The sequence below is a fragment of the Thalassophryne amazonica genome, chromosome 7, assembly GCF_902500255.1.
Source record: "Thalassophryne amazonica chromosome 7, fThaAma1.1, whole genome shotgun sequence".
NCBI classification, from domain to species: Eukaryota; Metazoa; Chordata; class Actinopteri; order Batrachoidiformes; family Batrachoididae; genus Thalassophryne; species Thalassophryne amazonica.
The window spans coordinates 20025823-20038806 of NC_047109.1; the positions used below are offsets into that span (position 1 = coordinate 20025823).

Here is a 12984-nt window from a genome sequence, read left to right on the forward strand (position 1 = left end):
ACATTGCTTTCTGAAAGACTTCTAGTGTAATGAAACTTGTTCCCCACTGCTGGGTAGTCCATCAGAGTAAATGTAAATGTTAAGAAATGATCAGAAAGAAGGGAGTTTTCAGGGAATACTGTTAAGTCTTCAATTTCCATACCATAAGTCAGAACAAGATCTAAAGTATGGTTAAAGTGGTGGGTGGACTCATTTACATTTTGAGCGAAGCCAATTGAGTCTAATAATAGATTAAATGCAGTGTTGAGGCTGTCATTCTCAGCATCTGTGTGGATGTTAAAATCGCCCATTATAATTATCTTATCTGAGCTAAGCATTAAGTCAGGCAAAAGGTCTGAAAATTCACAGAGAAACTCACAGTAATGACCAGGTGGACGACAGATAATAACAAATAAAACTGGTTTTTGGGACTTCCAATATGGATGAACAAGACTAAGAGTCAAGCTTTCAAATGAATTAAAGCTCTGTCTGGGTTTTGGATTAATTAATAAGCTGAAATGGAAGACTGCTGCTAATCCTCCACCTCGGCCAGTGCTACGAGCATTCTGGCAGTTAGTGTGACTCGGGGGTGTTGACTCATTTAAACTAACATATTCATCCTGCTGTAACCAGGTTTCTGTAAGGCAGAATAAATCAATATGTTGATCAATTATTATATCATTTACTAACAGGGACTTAGAAGAGAGAGACCTAATGTTTAATAGACCACATTTAACTGTTTTAGTCTGTGATGCAGTTGAAGGTGCTATATTATTTTTTCTTTTTGAATTTTTATGCTTAAATAGATTTTTGCTGGTTATTGGTGGTCTGGGAGCAGGCACCGTCTCTACGGGGATGGGGTAATGAGGGGATGGCAGGGGGAGAGAAGCTGCAGAGAGGTGTGTAAGACTACAACTCTGCTTCCTGCTCCCAACCCTGGATAGTCACGGTTTGGAGGATTTAAGAAAATTGGCCAGATTTCTAGAAATGAGAGCTGCTCCATCCAAAGTGGGATGGATGCCGTCTCTCCTAACAAGACCAGGTTCAAAGTATTGTCACTTGGTTCTGCAGACAAAAAGTTTGCATGGACTTAACAACAACAGAGCAGTACAAAGTTGTCCGGAACAATATCAGAAGTACGACATTACAAGATACTCACAGCAAGGTAGGCCGCGTCCTGTTCAATGGCATCGGCCAATCGGTTGAGCAAGACGCCACGATGGGAGGCATCCATCCGTCGCCATGGAGACCCAAGCCTGAAAGCATTACGGGCTGCTTTCACTGCCTTGTCTACATCCACCTGCAAACACAACAGGGTTAAGTGACTGTGCCACTGTTTTTATTTCCATGGTATGAAACATTACACACAGCTCTGCTGCCAGTCGAATGATCTGACGCGGTCATGGCGGGTGTGACCGCTTCACACTGATACAGTACGCCATATTCACATTCAGCTATTTCTAATAATATGCTTTAAGGTCGATGACCTTAACAAAATTAGGCAGGTCCATAAATTTGGGCACCCCAACAGAAAAAAAAAAAAAAAAAAATACATCAATACGTAGCAGATCCTCCTTCTGCAGAAATAATAGCTTCCAATGAGAGTATGGATTCTAGTTAAAGGAATTTTGGACCATTCTTTACAAAACATCTCAGGGTTGTTGGTTTCCGAGCATGGACAGCCAGCTTAAAAATCACACCACAGATTTTCAATAATATTCAGGTGTGGGGACTGAGATGGCCATTCCAGAACATTGTACTTGTTTCTCTGCATGAATGCCTTAGTAGATTCTGAGCAGTGCTTAGGGTTGTTGTCTTGTTGAAAGATCCAGCCCCAGCGCAATCTGCTGATATTGACTGGAATCCATGTGACCCTCAACTTTAACAAGATTCCCAGTACCTGCACTGGCTCCACAGCATGATGGAACCACTTCCAAATTTTCTCAAATTCATGCAGTCTATGTAAACATGATGATCCACTTGGAGAACATAATTACTGGCAAATGGATGAGCTGGAATATGAATACTTACCACCGGTAACTAACCTTTAATTGAGATCATACCATCTTGGAGGTGTATTTTGTGTATCAATTTAATGTATTGTTGATTGTAGTGTGCCCTAAATACAGTGAGGAAAATAAGTATTTGAACACCCTGCGATGTTGCAAGTTCTCCCACTTAGAAATCATGGATGGTTCTGAAATTTTCATGTTAGGTGCATGTCCACTGTGAGAGACATAATCTAAAAAAAAAAAAAAAAAAAAAAAAATCCGGAAATCACAATGTATGATTTTTTAAATAATTTATTTGTATGTTACTTCTGCAAATAAGTATTTGAACACCTACCAACCAGCAAGAATTCTGGCTCACAGAGACTGTTATGATTATTTATTAGAAAGTGGAAGAAACACAAGATGACTGTCAATCTCCCTCCGTCTGTGATTCCATGCAAGATCTCACTTTGTGGGGTAAGGATGATTCTGAGAAAGCTCAGAACTACACAGGAGGACCTGGTCAATGACCTGAAGAGAGCTGGGACCACAGTCACAAAGATTACATTAATAACACATGATGCTGTCATGGTTTAAAATCCTGCAGGGCAGCAAGGTCCCCCTGCTCAAGCCAGCACATGAAAATTTCAGACCCCTCCATGATTTCTAAGTGGGAGAACCTGCAAAATCGCAGGGTGTTCAAATACTTATTTTCCTCACTGTAAATAAGCAAATATTCCAATGGCAAAACCTAGCAACTCCATCATTTCTTCAGCTTGCCACAGTAAAACCTAGTAATTTAGCTAGTCAATTAAATGACAGCTCTGCAAGATGAATTCAATATAGTAGTACCCATGGTTTTAAGTCATATGGTTGTGGTGTCAGTAATTTTATCATCTGTATCTTTTCCAATAAAAGCCTGGATGAGTAGAGGGAAAAGACTTAAGGCCGTACAGCATCCCTACTCTAAGAAGGTGGGAATACTAAAGCTGTTAATTGTTGAACCTGCAGCAAAGTAACTCTTCTGGTTGGAAGCTGCTGGAAATGATGTTACAGACGCTGTCAGAATCCCTGCTGGAACCACTCCATGTGTGCATATGAGTCTGTGGGGAACTGATACATTTTCGGCTGAATCACAATCAAGTTGACCAACTTGCAAGTGTTGATCTACAATAAACTGTGTGTTTAAAAGTATGGAGTTTGCTGTCATTTCTATTGTTGCCAAAACATGCCCTTAACTTCCAAATTTGATAGAGATCGGATGAAAACTTTTTGAGTGACAGTGAATTATGTGCTTCTTATTTGGGGAATTTTACCGTTATGCTGGTGCATGCAAAATATTCAATTCAATTGATACAGCATTACTTGATATTTCATTTTTGTAATTACTTTTTCCAGGTTCAGGAGGCACAGCAACCAATCTGAACCATGATGACATATCTATATGAACATAGAACAATATTTAATTTCAGACTTTGTTTTTTTCAGATAAACCTGCGGTGTTACAGTTTTTCATTTTGTAAGCACTTGTAAAGGTAAAGGCCTTGAAATAATAAAATATGTTCAAATAAACTGGTTAGTGTTCATTTATATTGAGGAGTTACTGTTGTATTAACAGTACGTTGAATATCATTGAATTTGGATTGTTTGTTTTCCCAAAATTTCGAGTTTTGTGACCACACCTTTTGTTCACCAAAATCCTGTAGTGTCGGTACACAGCCCTGGAGGATCCTCTACCCAAAGGATGCCAGTGGATCAAATGGTATGTAACAGTAGTCTAGCTTAGTTTTTATTCATAACATAAAAATTGTTTTTCATTTCTCATTTGAAGTGAACATTTGGCCACTAACAGTTGGAAACCGTAGTGTCCGTACACAGCGTAGTGTACGTACATAGTATCATGTATTGTGCTAAAATCAGGAGAATAAACAGCAAACCATTGATATTTCAGCAAATAAATGTTAGTAATACACAAATTGTGATATATGTTTGCTGTTTGCATGTTTTTAATGATAAAAATATTCCTATACCATATTTTTAGTAATTTATAAATGGAAATATTGAACATGTAGAAAATTTGTGGCACTGCGAAAAATGGTTGTTAAGTTAATGATGTGTATCATAGAGTTAAATTAATTTTGAAACAATTCATTGCAAGAGATTAAATGGTTATATTGGTATATATGGTTATATGATTGAATGGTTATATTTGGATAATTTATAGATGTCTTAGCTGTAGTGTCCATACATCAGTATGAAAGAAAAACGGAATTAACAAGTATGTGAAACAACCATGATGTGATATATATCTGCCTGAAAAAACGCATATGATATTCCATGGGTCTAATCACCCACAGCATCTACATTACCTAAATTATTTAGTTATCCTTGCTTTCATTATCCTTGTTCTGTTACAGTATATATTTGGTTTAACATCATACTAACTTTCCTGTAAAAAGTACAGTCCATACCAAGAACTATGTTCACATGTATCTCTGACAATACAAACAAAGAACACTACAATCACAACTGAAAAACTGATAATATAATCACGTACAAGAGAGCTATTACAATAGCATGTAGTGTCCGTACATAGCCAATTTCAGAATTTAACGTTTAGTTCAATGCGCTGTAATTTTGCAATGAAGATAGTTACTTCAAAAATATTTTCAGGCATTGAGCTCTGTGTTGTGAAAGTGTAGGAACACGGACCCACAACAGGGGGCGCAAATGAACGGACAATGGAGGAATCAAATAACACTGTTTTTACTGTTGTGAAAACAGGCACAACAACACAGCCGATTACAATATTGCGACTAAGTCCAATAACAACGGTGTCGTGTGGGCAGGCTCGACGATAGGAGACGTCTGTCCAAGTCGAACCGGAACCACCCCGATTTCCTCTGCCACCGAACCCCGGGAATACTGGAGCCGCCAAGTCCCGAATCCCCAGGTGGCCACTGCCTCCGCTAGTCAGATCCGGTACTGCTGGCAAGGAACAAAAACAGTCAGGTGTGGATGCGGCTGCACCCAGCAACACGGAGGGTGGAGAGTCCACCTCCACCTCTCGTTAACAATGATACAGGAGTGTAGGAAGGTGAGTACTTATCCAAATGTGTTCAGTAGTCAGCTGTCCTACAAATGCTCAACAAGAATTACAACAATGGTTAGTTTGTATGTATGGGCAGAGATTGTTACCTCTTTGGTTAGGCGATATCTCGGCAAATGAGGTGGAGATGCCGTCCTGCTGATATACCTCCGTATTAATTGGGATCAGCTGTCTCCAGTGATGGATGACAGCTGTCATCCTGGCTGCTCCCGTAAGGCGGCAGCGCCCTCCGGTGCCTGGAGCCCGCACTCCAGGCAGGGCGCCCTCTAGTGGTGGTGGGCCAGCAGTACCTCCTCTTCAGCGGCCCACACAACAGGACCCCCCCCTCAACGGGCGCCTCCTGGCGCACGACCGGGTTTGTCAGGGTGGCGACGGTAGAAGTCGGCCAGGAGGGCCGGGTCCAGGATGATGCCCTTCTTCACCCAGGAGCGTTCTTCGGGGCCGTACCCCTCCCAGTCCACCAGATACTGAAAACCCCGGCCCATCCGTCGGACGTCGAGGAGCCAGCGCACGGTCCAAGCCGGCTCTCCGTCGATGATCCGGGCAGGAGGTGGCGCCGGACCCGGAGTGCAGAGGGGTGAGGTGTGATGGGGTTTAATCCTGGATGAATCCGCAGTGAGGCCGGAAGCTGGAGCCTCACTGCGGCGGGATTGATGACCTTGAGTATCCTGTAAGGGCCGATGTATCGTTCTTGCAGTTTTGGGGAGTCCACTTGAAGGGGAATGTCCTTGGTGGACAACCACACTTCCTGCCCAGGACGATACGTGGGAGCCGGGGCCCGCCGCCGGTCTGCATGGTTCTTCGCCCTCGTCCGGGCCTTTAACAAAGCAGAACGGGCGGCACGCCACACCCGACGGCACTTCCGTAGGTGGGCCTGGACCGAGGGCACACCGACCTCCCCCTCAACCACCGGAAACAACGGGGGTTGATACCCCAAGCACACCTCGAAAGGGGAGAGGCCGGTGGCTGACGACACTTGACTGTTGTGGGCGTACTCGATCCAGGCCAGGTGGGTACTCCAGGCCGTCGGGTGCGCGGCTGTCACACAGCGTAGGGTCTGCTCCATCTCCTGGTTGGCCCGTTCTGCTTGTCCGTTGGTCTGGGGGTGATACCCGGACGAGAGACTGACCGTGGCCCCCAGTTCCCGGCAAAAGCTCCTCCAAACATGCGAGGAGAACTGGGGACCGCGATCGGAGACTATGTCTGATGGTATCCCATGCAGACGGACGACGTGGTGGACTAGGAGGTCCGCTGTCTCCTGGGCCGTTGGTAGCTTCGGGAGGGCCACGAAGTGGGCCGCCTTGGAGAAACGGTCCACTATCGTGAGAATGACGGTGTTTCCCTGGGACGGCGGGAGACCCGTGACAAAATCCAGGCCGATGTGAGACCAGGGGCGATGAGGCACGGGCAGCGGCTGTAGCAATCCCGATGTCTTGCGGTGGTCGGCCTTGCCCCTGGCGCAGGTGGTACAGGCCTGGATGTAACCCCGGACGTCGGCCTCCAGGGACGCCCACCAGAAGCGCTGCCGGATGACTGCCACGGTTCTTCGCACCCCAGGATGACAGGAGAGCTTAGAACCGTGACAGAAGTCCAGAACTGCAGCCCTGGCTTATGGTGGGACGTAGAGTTTGTTCTTCGGTCCGGTTCCGGGGTCCGGGTCTCGTGTCAGGGCCTCCCGGACGGTCTTCTCCACGTCCCAGGTGAGGGCGGCCACGATAGCGGACTCCGGGATGATGGGATCTGGGGGATCCGACGACTCCGTTTTGACCTCATCTTCATGTACCCGGGACAAAGCATCCGATCTTTGGTTTTTGGTCCCGGGACGGTAGGTGATCCGGAAGTCAAAACGGCCGAAGAACAGTGACCAGCGGGCTTGCCTGGGATTCAGCCGCTTGGCGGTCCTGATATACTCCAGGTTCCGGTGGTCAGTGAAAACCGTGAATGGCACAGACGTTCCCTCCAACAGATGTCTCCACTCCTCAAGAGCCTCTTTCACCGCAAGGAGCTCTCGATTGCCGACGTCATAGTTCCGTTCGGCTGGGGTCAACCTGCGGGAAAAATAGGCACATGGGTGAAGGACCTTATCGGTCTTCCCGCTCTGGGACTGCACGGCTCCTATCCCTGAGTTCGAGGCGTCCACTTCAACCACTAACTGGCGACTAGGATCGGGCTGCACCAGAACAGGTGCAGACGAGAAGCGCCGTTTCAACTCCTTGAATGCGGCATCGCACCGATCCGACCAGGTGAAGGGGACTTTTGGTGAGGTCAGGGCTGTCAGGGTGCTAACTACCTGACTGTAGCCCTTAATGAACCTCCTGTAGAAATTAGCGAAGCCTAGGAACTGTTGCAACTTCCTACGGCTTGTGGGTTGGGGCCAGTCTCTCACCGCCGCAACCTTGGCCGGATCAGGAGCGACGGAGTTGGAGGAGATGATGAACCCCAGGAAGGACAAAGACGTGCGGTGGAACTCACACTTCTCGCCCTTCACAAACAGCCGGTTCTCCAACAACCGCTGCAGGACCTGACGTACATGCTGGACATGAGTCTCAGGATCCGGAGAAAAGATGAGTATATCGTCTAGATATACGAAGACGAACCGGTGCAGGAAATCCCGCAAGACATCATTAACTAATGCTTGGAACGTCGCGGGGGCGTTTGTGAGGCCGAACGGCATGACCAGGTACTCAAAGTGACCTAAAGGGGTGTTAAATGCCGTTTTCCACTCGTCTCCCCTCCGGATCCGAACCAGATGATACGCATTTCTAAGATCAAGCTTGGTGAAGATTTGGGCTCCATGCAGGGGCGTGAACACCGAATCCAACTGGGGCAACGGGTATCGGTTGCGAACCGTGATCTCGTTCAGCCCCCTATAATCAATGCATGGACGAAGTCCGCCGTCTTTTTTACCCACAAAAAAGAAACCTGCGCCCATCGGGGAGGTGGAATTCCGGATCAACCCGGCAGCTAATGAGTCCCGGATGTAGGTCTCCATTGATTCACGCTCAGGCCGTGAGAGGTTGTACAGTCTACTGGACGGGTACTCACTGCCCGGAACCAAATCAATGGCACAATCATACGGACGGTGGGGGGGGAAGTGTGAGAGCCAGATCCTTGCTGAACACGTCGACAAGGTCGTGGTACTCCACCGGCACCGTCCCCAGATTGGGCGGGACTCTGACCTCCTCCTTAGCCTGGGAGCCGGGAGGAACCGAGGAACCTAGACACACCCGATGGCAGGTCTCGCTCCATTGAACCACTACCCCGGACGGCCAATCGATCCGGGGATTGTGCTTCAACATCCAGGGAAATCCTAAAACCACACGGGAGGTGGCCTGAGTCACAAAAAACTCGATCACCTCCCGGTGATTTCCTGACACCACCAGAGTTACAGGTGGTGTCTTATGCGTGATCGGTGGGAGTAGGGAGCCATCTAGTGCCCGAACCTGTACAGGCGAGGTGAGCGCCACCAGAGGGAGCCCTATCTCCCTGGCCCATCTGCTGTCCAACAGATTCCCCTCAGAGCCTGTGTCCACCAGTGCTGGGGCCTTCAGGGTTGAGTCCTCATACAGGATCGTGACTGGGAGTCGTGTAGTAATGTGGATGTGTCCCACGTGAATGTCTCGACCCACCCCTAGCCCAGTCTCTAGGGGCGGTCGTTTGGAGTTTGACCGCTCGGGGCAGTCTCTGACGTGGTGCTCTGTCGAGCCACAAACAAAACAAGCTCCGTGGGCCAGCCTCCTCTGTGCATCTGGTGCCCTAAATGTTGCCCTACTCGTGTCTTTAGCTTCGTCAGCAGGGGGAGCTGTGGCCCCACGGAGCGCAGGGGCCGTGGAGCGTGGGGAAGGCGGAGCGCGGTCGGATCCGGAAGGGAGAGGGACGGCGCGTGCCCGGCCACGCCCTTCGTCTCGTTCCCGCCGACGTTCTTCTAACCGGTTGCCTAACCGTATGACAAGATCGATTAGCCCGTCTAAATCCCGCGGTTCGTCCTTAGCCACCAGGTGCTCCTTGAGGACCAACGACAGTCCGTTTACAAAGGCGGCGCGGAGGGCAGTGCTATTCCAGTGCTTCATTTTTCACCTCTTGTGCACCACAGTTGGTCAAATTCATTGTGGATTCAGCTGTTTATGATAGGTGTAAATGGTCTTTGATGACTTAACAAGGCGTGTCATGCATGCAGTGCCTCATGATTAACTAACTGCAACTCAAACTCCACCTTCAACATGAAACTCGGCCTGTCATCATGAATTGTGCCCAAGAATATTTCACGGTAATCAATAATATTGCAATATTATTGTCAAAATTATTTTCAGATGGCTACATCTCTTGAATTATGTACACTGTTTGAGAGTGTGCAACATTTTACGTTGTCTTGTTTATATTTGCATTGTCGACAAACGCTTCTTTAACAGCAAACGGGGAGACAAGGGTGTCTTTCCACCTCACTCTGCAGTGTTTGTTCCCAGATGGGAAAACTGGATGGGGTGATGATGTTTAAGGCTGTTTGTATTTCCAGTTTTCATTGGCACCGTCTTCAAACAAAGTCGACTCACTGACTCGTTCACGCTGGGTTCTCCTCGCTCATTCAACTTTAGATTGAAATGTTCCCACATTGAAGCTGTGGAAACGAGGCTTTGAAACCAAGTCCATGTACTCTTAAAAACTTTCTGCAGTCTACTCGGCTGGCTGTGTACTGCGGCACGCTCTTCTGTATGAGTGTCTGTATGAGTGGTGAGCCTCACACACAGAGTGGGGCTGAGAGTGCAGACGGCAGGCTGAGAGGGACAAAAGAAGCAGCACGAGTTGCTGGAGTTTTGGCAACAACAAACACGTGTACATGGAAATACAATGAGGCAAATCCAGTGGGGTAAGATTTAGTCAGTCCCTGATTGTTCAAGTCCTCCTACTTAGAAAGATGAGAGAGGTCTGTAATTTTCACCATTGGTACACTTCAACTGTGAGAGACAAAATGAGAAAAAAAATTCCAGGAAATCCCATTGTAGGATTTTTAAAGAATTTATTTGTAAATGATGGTGGAAAATAAGTATCTGGTCATCCACAAACAACTTTGAACTCGTTATCTGTATAAAAGACACCTGTCCACAGCCTCAAACAGTCAGACTCCAAACTCAACCATGGCCAACACCAAAGAGCTGTCGAAGGACACCAGGAAGAAAATTGTAGATGTAGATTCACTCTTCCCAGCCTGGCGCACAACAGTCAAGCAGGTTGGTGTGAACAGTTCACTTTTCCTGTTTCTTTTATCTTTCAGGTGTGTTGATGAAGCCAGCGACGATTCCACTGATTCTTGTCCTTATAAGACTTTTTGAAACAAACAGTCTTTCTCGCTGTCTTCTCTCTCTGCGACATCGGTCCGTGACACAGACATGCTGCACAAATCTACGTTTAAAAACTTGAAAGCTCTAAAAGTCTAGGATGTCCACATGCTACGTCTAGCTTAAGCGTCGCACAGGAGCCACACAGCGTCGCCGCAGCAACCAACCAGTCCTGCTTTACGACAACTGTCGTAACAGCTACGCTCTGAGTAGCATTTTTCCTCTGTAAAACTCCGCGGCTCCGAGGAAACTGATTTGTATCTGTAACACACAGATCAGTGTCCGCGGACTTATAAAACTTACATGATGTCATAAAAAAAGAGAACGCTTTGTGATAAGCATTTTAAAAACCCGGTGATGTTCACAATTAAAGAGTACATCACCAACACCCCACCCCCGTCCCCATGATGAAATCCAAGGAATCCTGTGGATCGGTAGAGTTTTCACAGCCCTGGATCTGGGGCTCCACGCAAGATGTCATTCCGTGGGGTCAAAATGATCATGAGAATGGTGAAAAAATCCCAGAACTACACAGAGGGACTTGATGAATAACCTGCAGAGAGCTGGGACCAAAGTAACTAAGGCTGCACACTACGCAGAGAGGGGCTCAAATCCTGCAGTGCCAGGAGTGTCCCCCTGCTTAAGCCAGTACATGTCCAGGCCCGTCCGAAGTTTGCCAGAGAGCATATGGATGAGCCAGAAGAGGAATGGGAGAATACGTGGTCTGTCCAAAAAGTAACGGACCTTTTTATTTTTTTCAAAAACTATATGGATTTGAATCACGTGTGATTGCATCAGCCAAGCTTGAACCTTCGTGCGCATGCGTGAGTTTTTTCACGCCTGTCGGTTGCGTCATTTGCCTGTGGGCAGGCTTTGAGTGAGCACTGGTCCACCCCCCTCGTCGGATTTTTACTGTCAGGGAAATGGCTGAAAGACTTCTGCTTTGCTCCATGAAATTTTTTTCAGAAACTGTTAGAGACAGCCAGTTGGAAACCATTCGAAAGATTCAGACGGCTTTCGATGGCTTCAGTCGAGTGAGTATCCGAGAAATTGTGTAACAGCTGGACATGCCACAACATGTCCTGTGAGACTTCCAACATGGAGGTGTTTTTTTTGTTGCGCGCAATGAGCGGCTCCGTGCCGACGCGCGAAATCCTCCACACGTCTTTCATTACAAAATCTCCTGTAACAGTGGAATGTGCCGCAAAAGTGCTGTGTCCAGCTCTCTTGCCATTTCTGTGGTAGTCACATGATGTCCCAGATCAACACAGCGTTCAGTTTAGAAATGATCTGGTCGTTCCAGCCTGTCGATGGCCGCTCGGGGGCACCGCGCGGCCTCCGCCGCTGTGGGCCGTCTTTAAAAAGGTTTTAACACTCCTTAATCCGTGTGACGCCGACAGAAATCCATCTGAATCTTTCGAATGGTTTCCAACTGGCTGTCTCTAACAGTTTCTGAAAAAAATTTCATGGAGCAAAGCGGCAGTCTCTCAGCCATTTCCCTGACAATAAAATCCGATGAGGGGGGTGGACCAGTGCTCACTCAAAGCCTGCCCACAGGCGAATGACGCAACCGACAGGCGTGAAAAAACTCACGCATGCACACGAAGGTTCAAGCTTGGCTGATGCAATCACACGTGATTCAAATCCATATAGTTTTTGAAAAAAATAAAAAGGTCCGTTACTCTTTGGACAGACCACGTATCATGTCAGATGAAACCAAAATAGAACATTTTGGTAAAAACTCAACTCGTCGTGTTTGGAGATAGAAGAATGCTGAGTTGCATTCCAAGAACACCATATCTACTGTGAAATATGGGGGTGGAAACATCATGCTTTGGGGTTGTTTTTCTGCAAAGGGGACAGGACGACTGACCAGTATTAAGGGAAGAAGGAACGGGGCCATGCATCGTGAGATTTTAAGACAAAACCTCCTTCCATCAGTGAGAGCATTGAAGATGCAATGTGGCTGGGTCTTCCACTATGACAATGATCCCAAACACACCGCTCGGGCAACGAAGGAGTGGGTCCGTAAAAAGCATTTCAAGGTCCTGGAGTTGTCAAGTCACTCTCCAGACCTCAACCCCATAGAGAATTTGTGGAGGGAGTTGAAAGTCCATGTTGCCCAGCGACAGCCCTAAAACATCACTGCTCTAGAGGAGATCTGCATGGAGGAATGGGCCAAAATACCAGCTACAGTGTGTGCAAACCTGGTGAAGACCTACAGGAAACATTTGACCTCTGTCATTACCAACAAAGATTATCTTACAAAGTATTGAGCTGAACTTTTGTTATTGACGAAATACTTATTTTCCACCATAATTTACAAATAATTTCTTTAAAAATCCTACATTGTGATTTCCTGGGTTGTTTTTCTCTCATTTTGTCTCTCATAGTTGAAGTGTACCTATGGTGAAAATTACAGACCTCTCTCCGCTTTCTAAGTAGGAGAACTTGCACAATCAGGAACTGACTAAATACTTTTTTACCCCACTGTAAGTATTTGATCCATTGCTGATTTTGCAGATTTTCCCACCTACAGTGTGTAATTTTTATCGTAGGCACACTTCAACTG

At 46.9% G+C, this 12984-nt stretch overlaps 1 protein-coding gene across 2 annotated transcripts in view; it reads right to left on the reverse strand.

Moving 5' to 3' along the window:
• LOC117513698 (aldehyde dehydrogenase, mitochondrial-like) overlaps positions 1-12984 on the reverse strand; it is a 127332-nt gene that overhangs the window by 72597 nt on the left and 41751 nt on the right. For both annotated transcript variants that reach the window (XM_034173939.1, XM_034173940.1), the window contains exon 3: positions 1139-1279. In XM_034173939.1, the coding sequence (XP_034029830.1) occupies positions 1139-1279 (141 nt within the window). The remainder of the gene's footprint in view (positions 1-1138; positions 1280-12984) is intronic.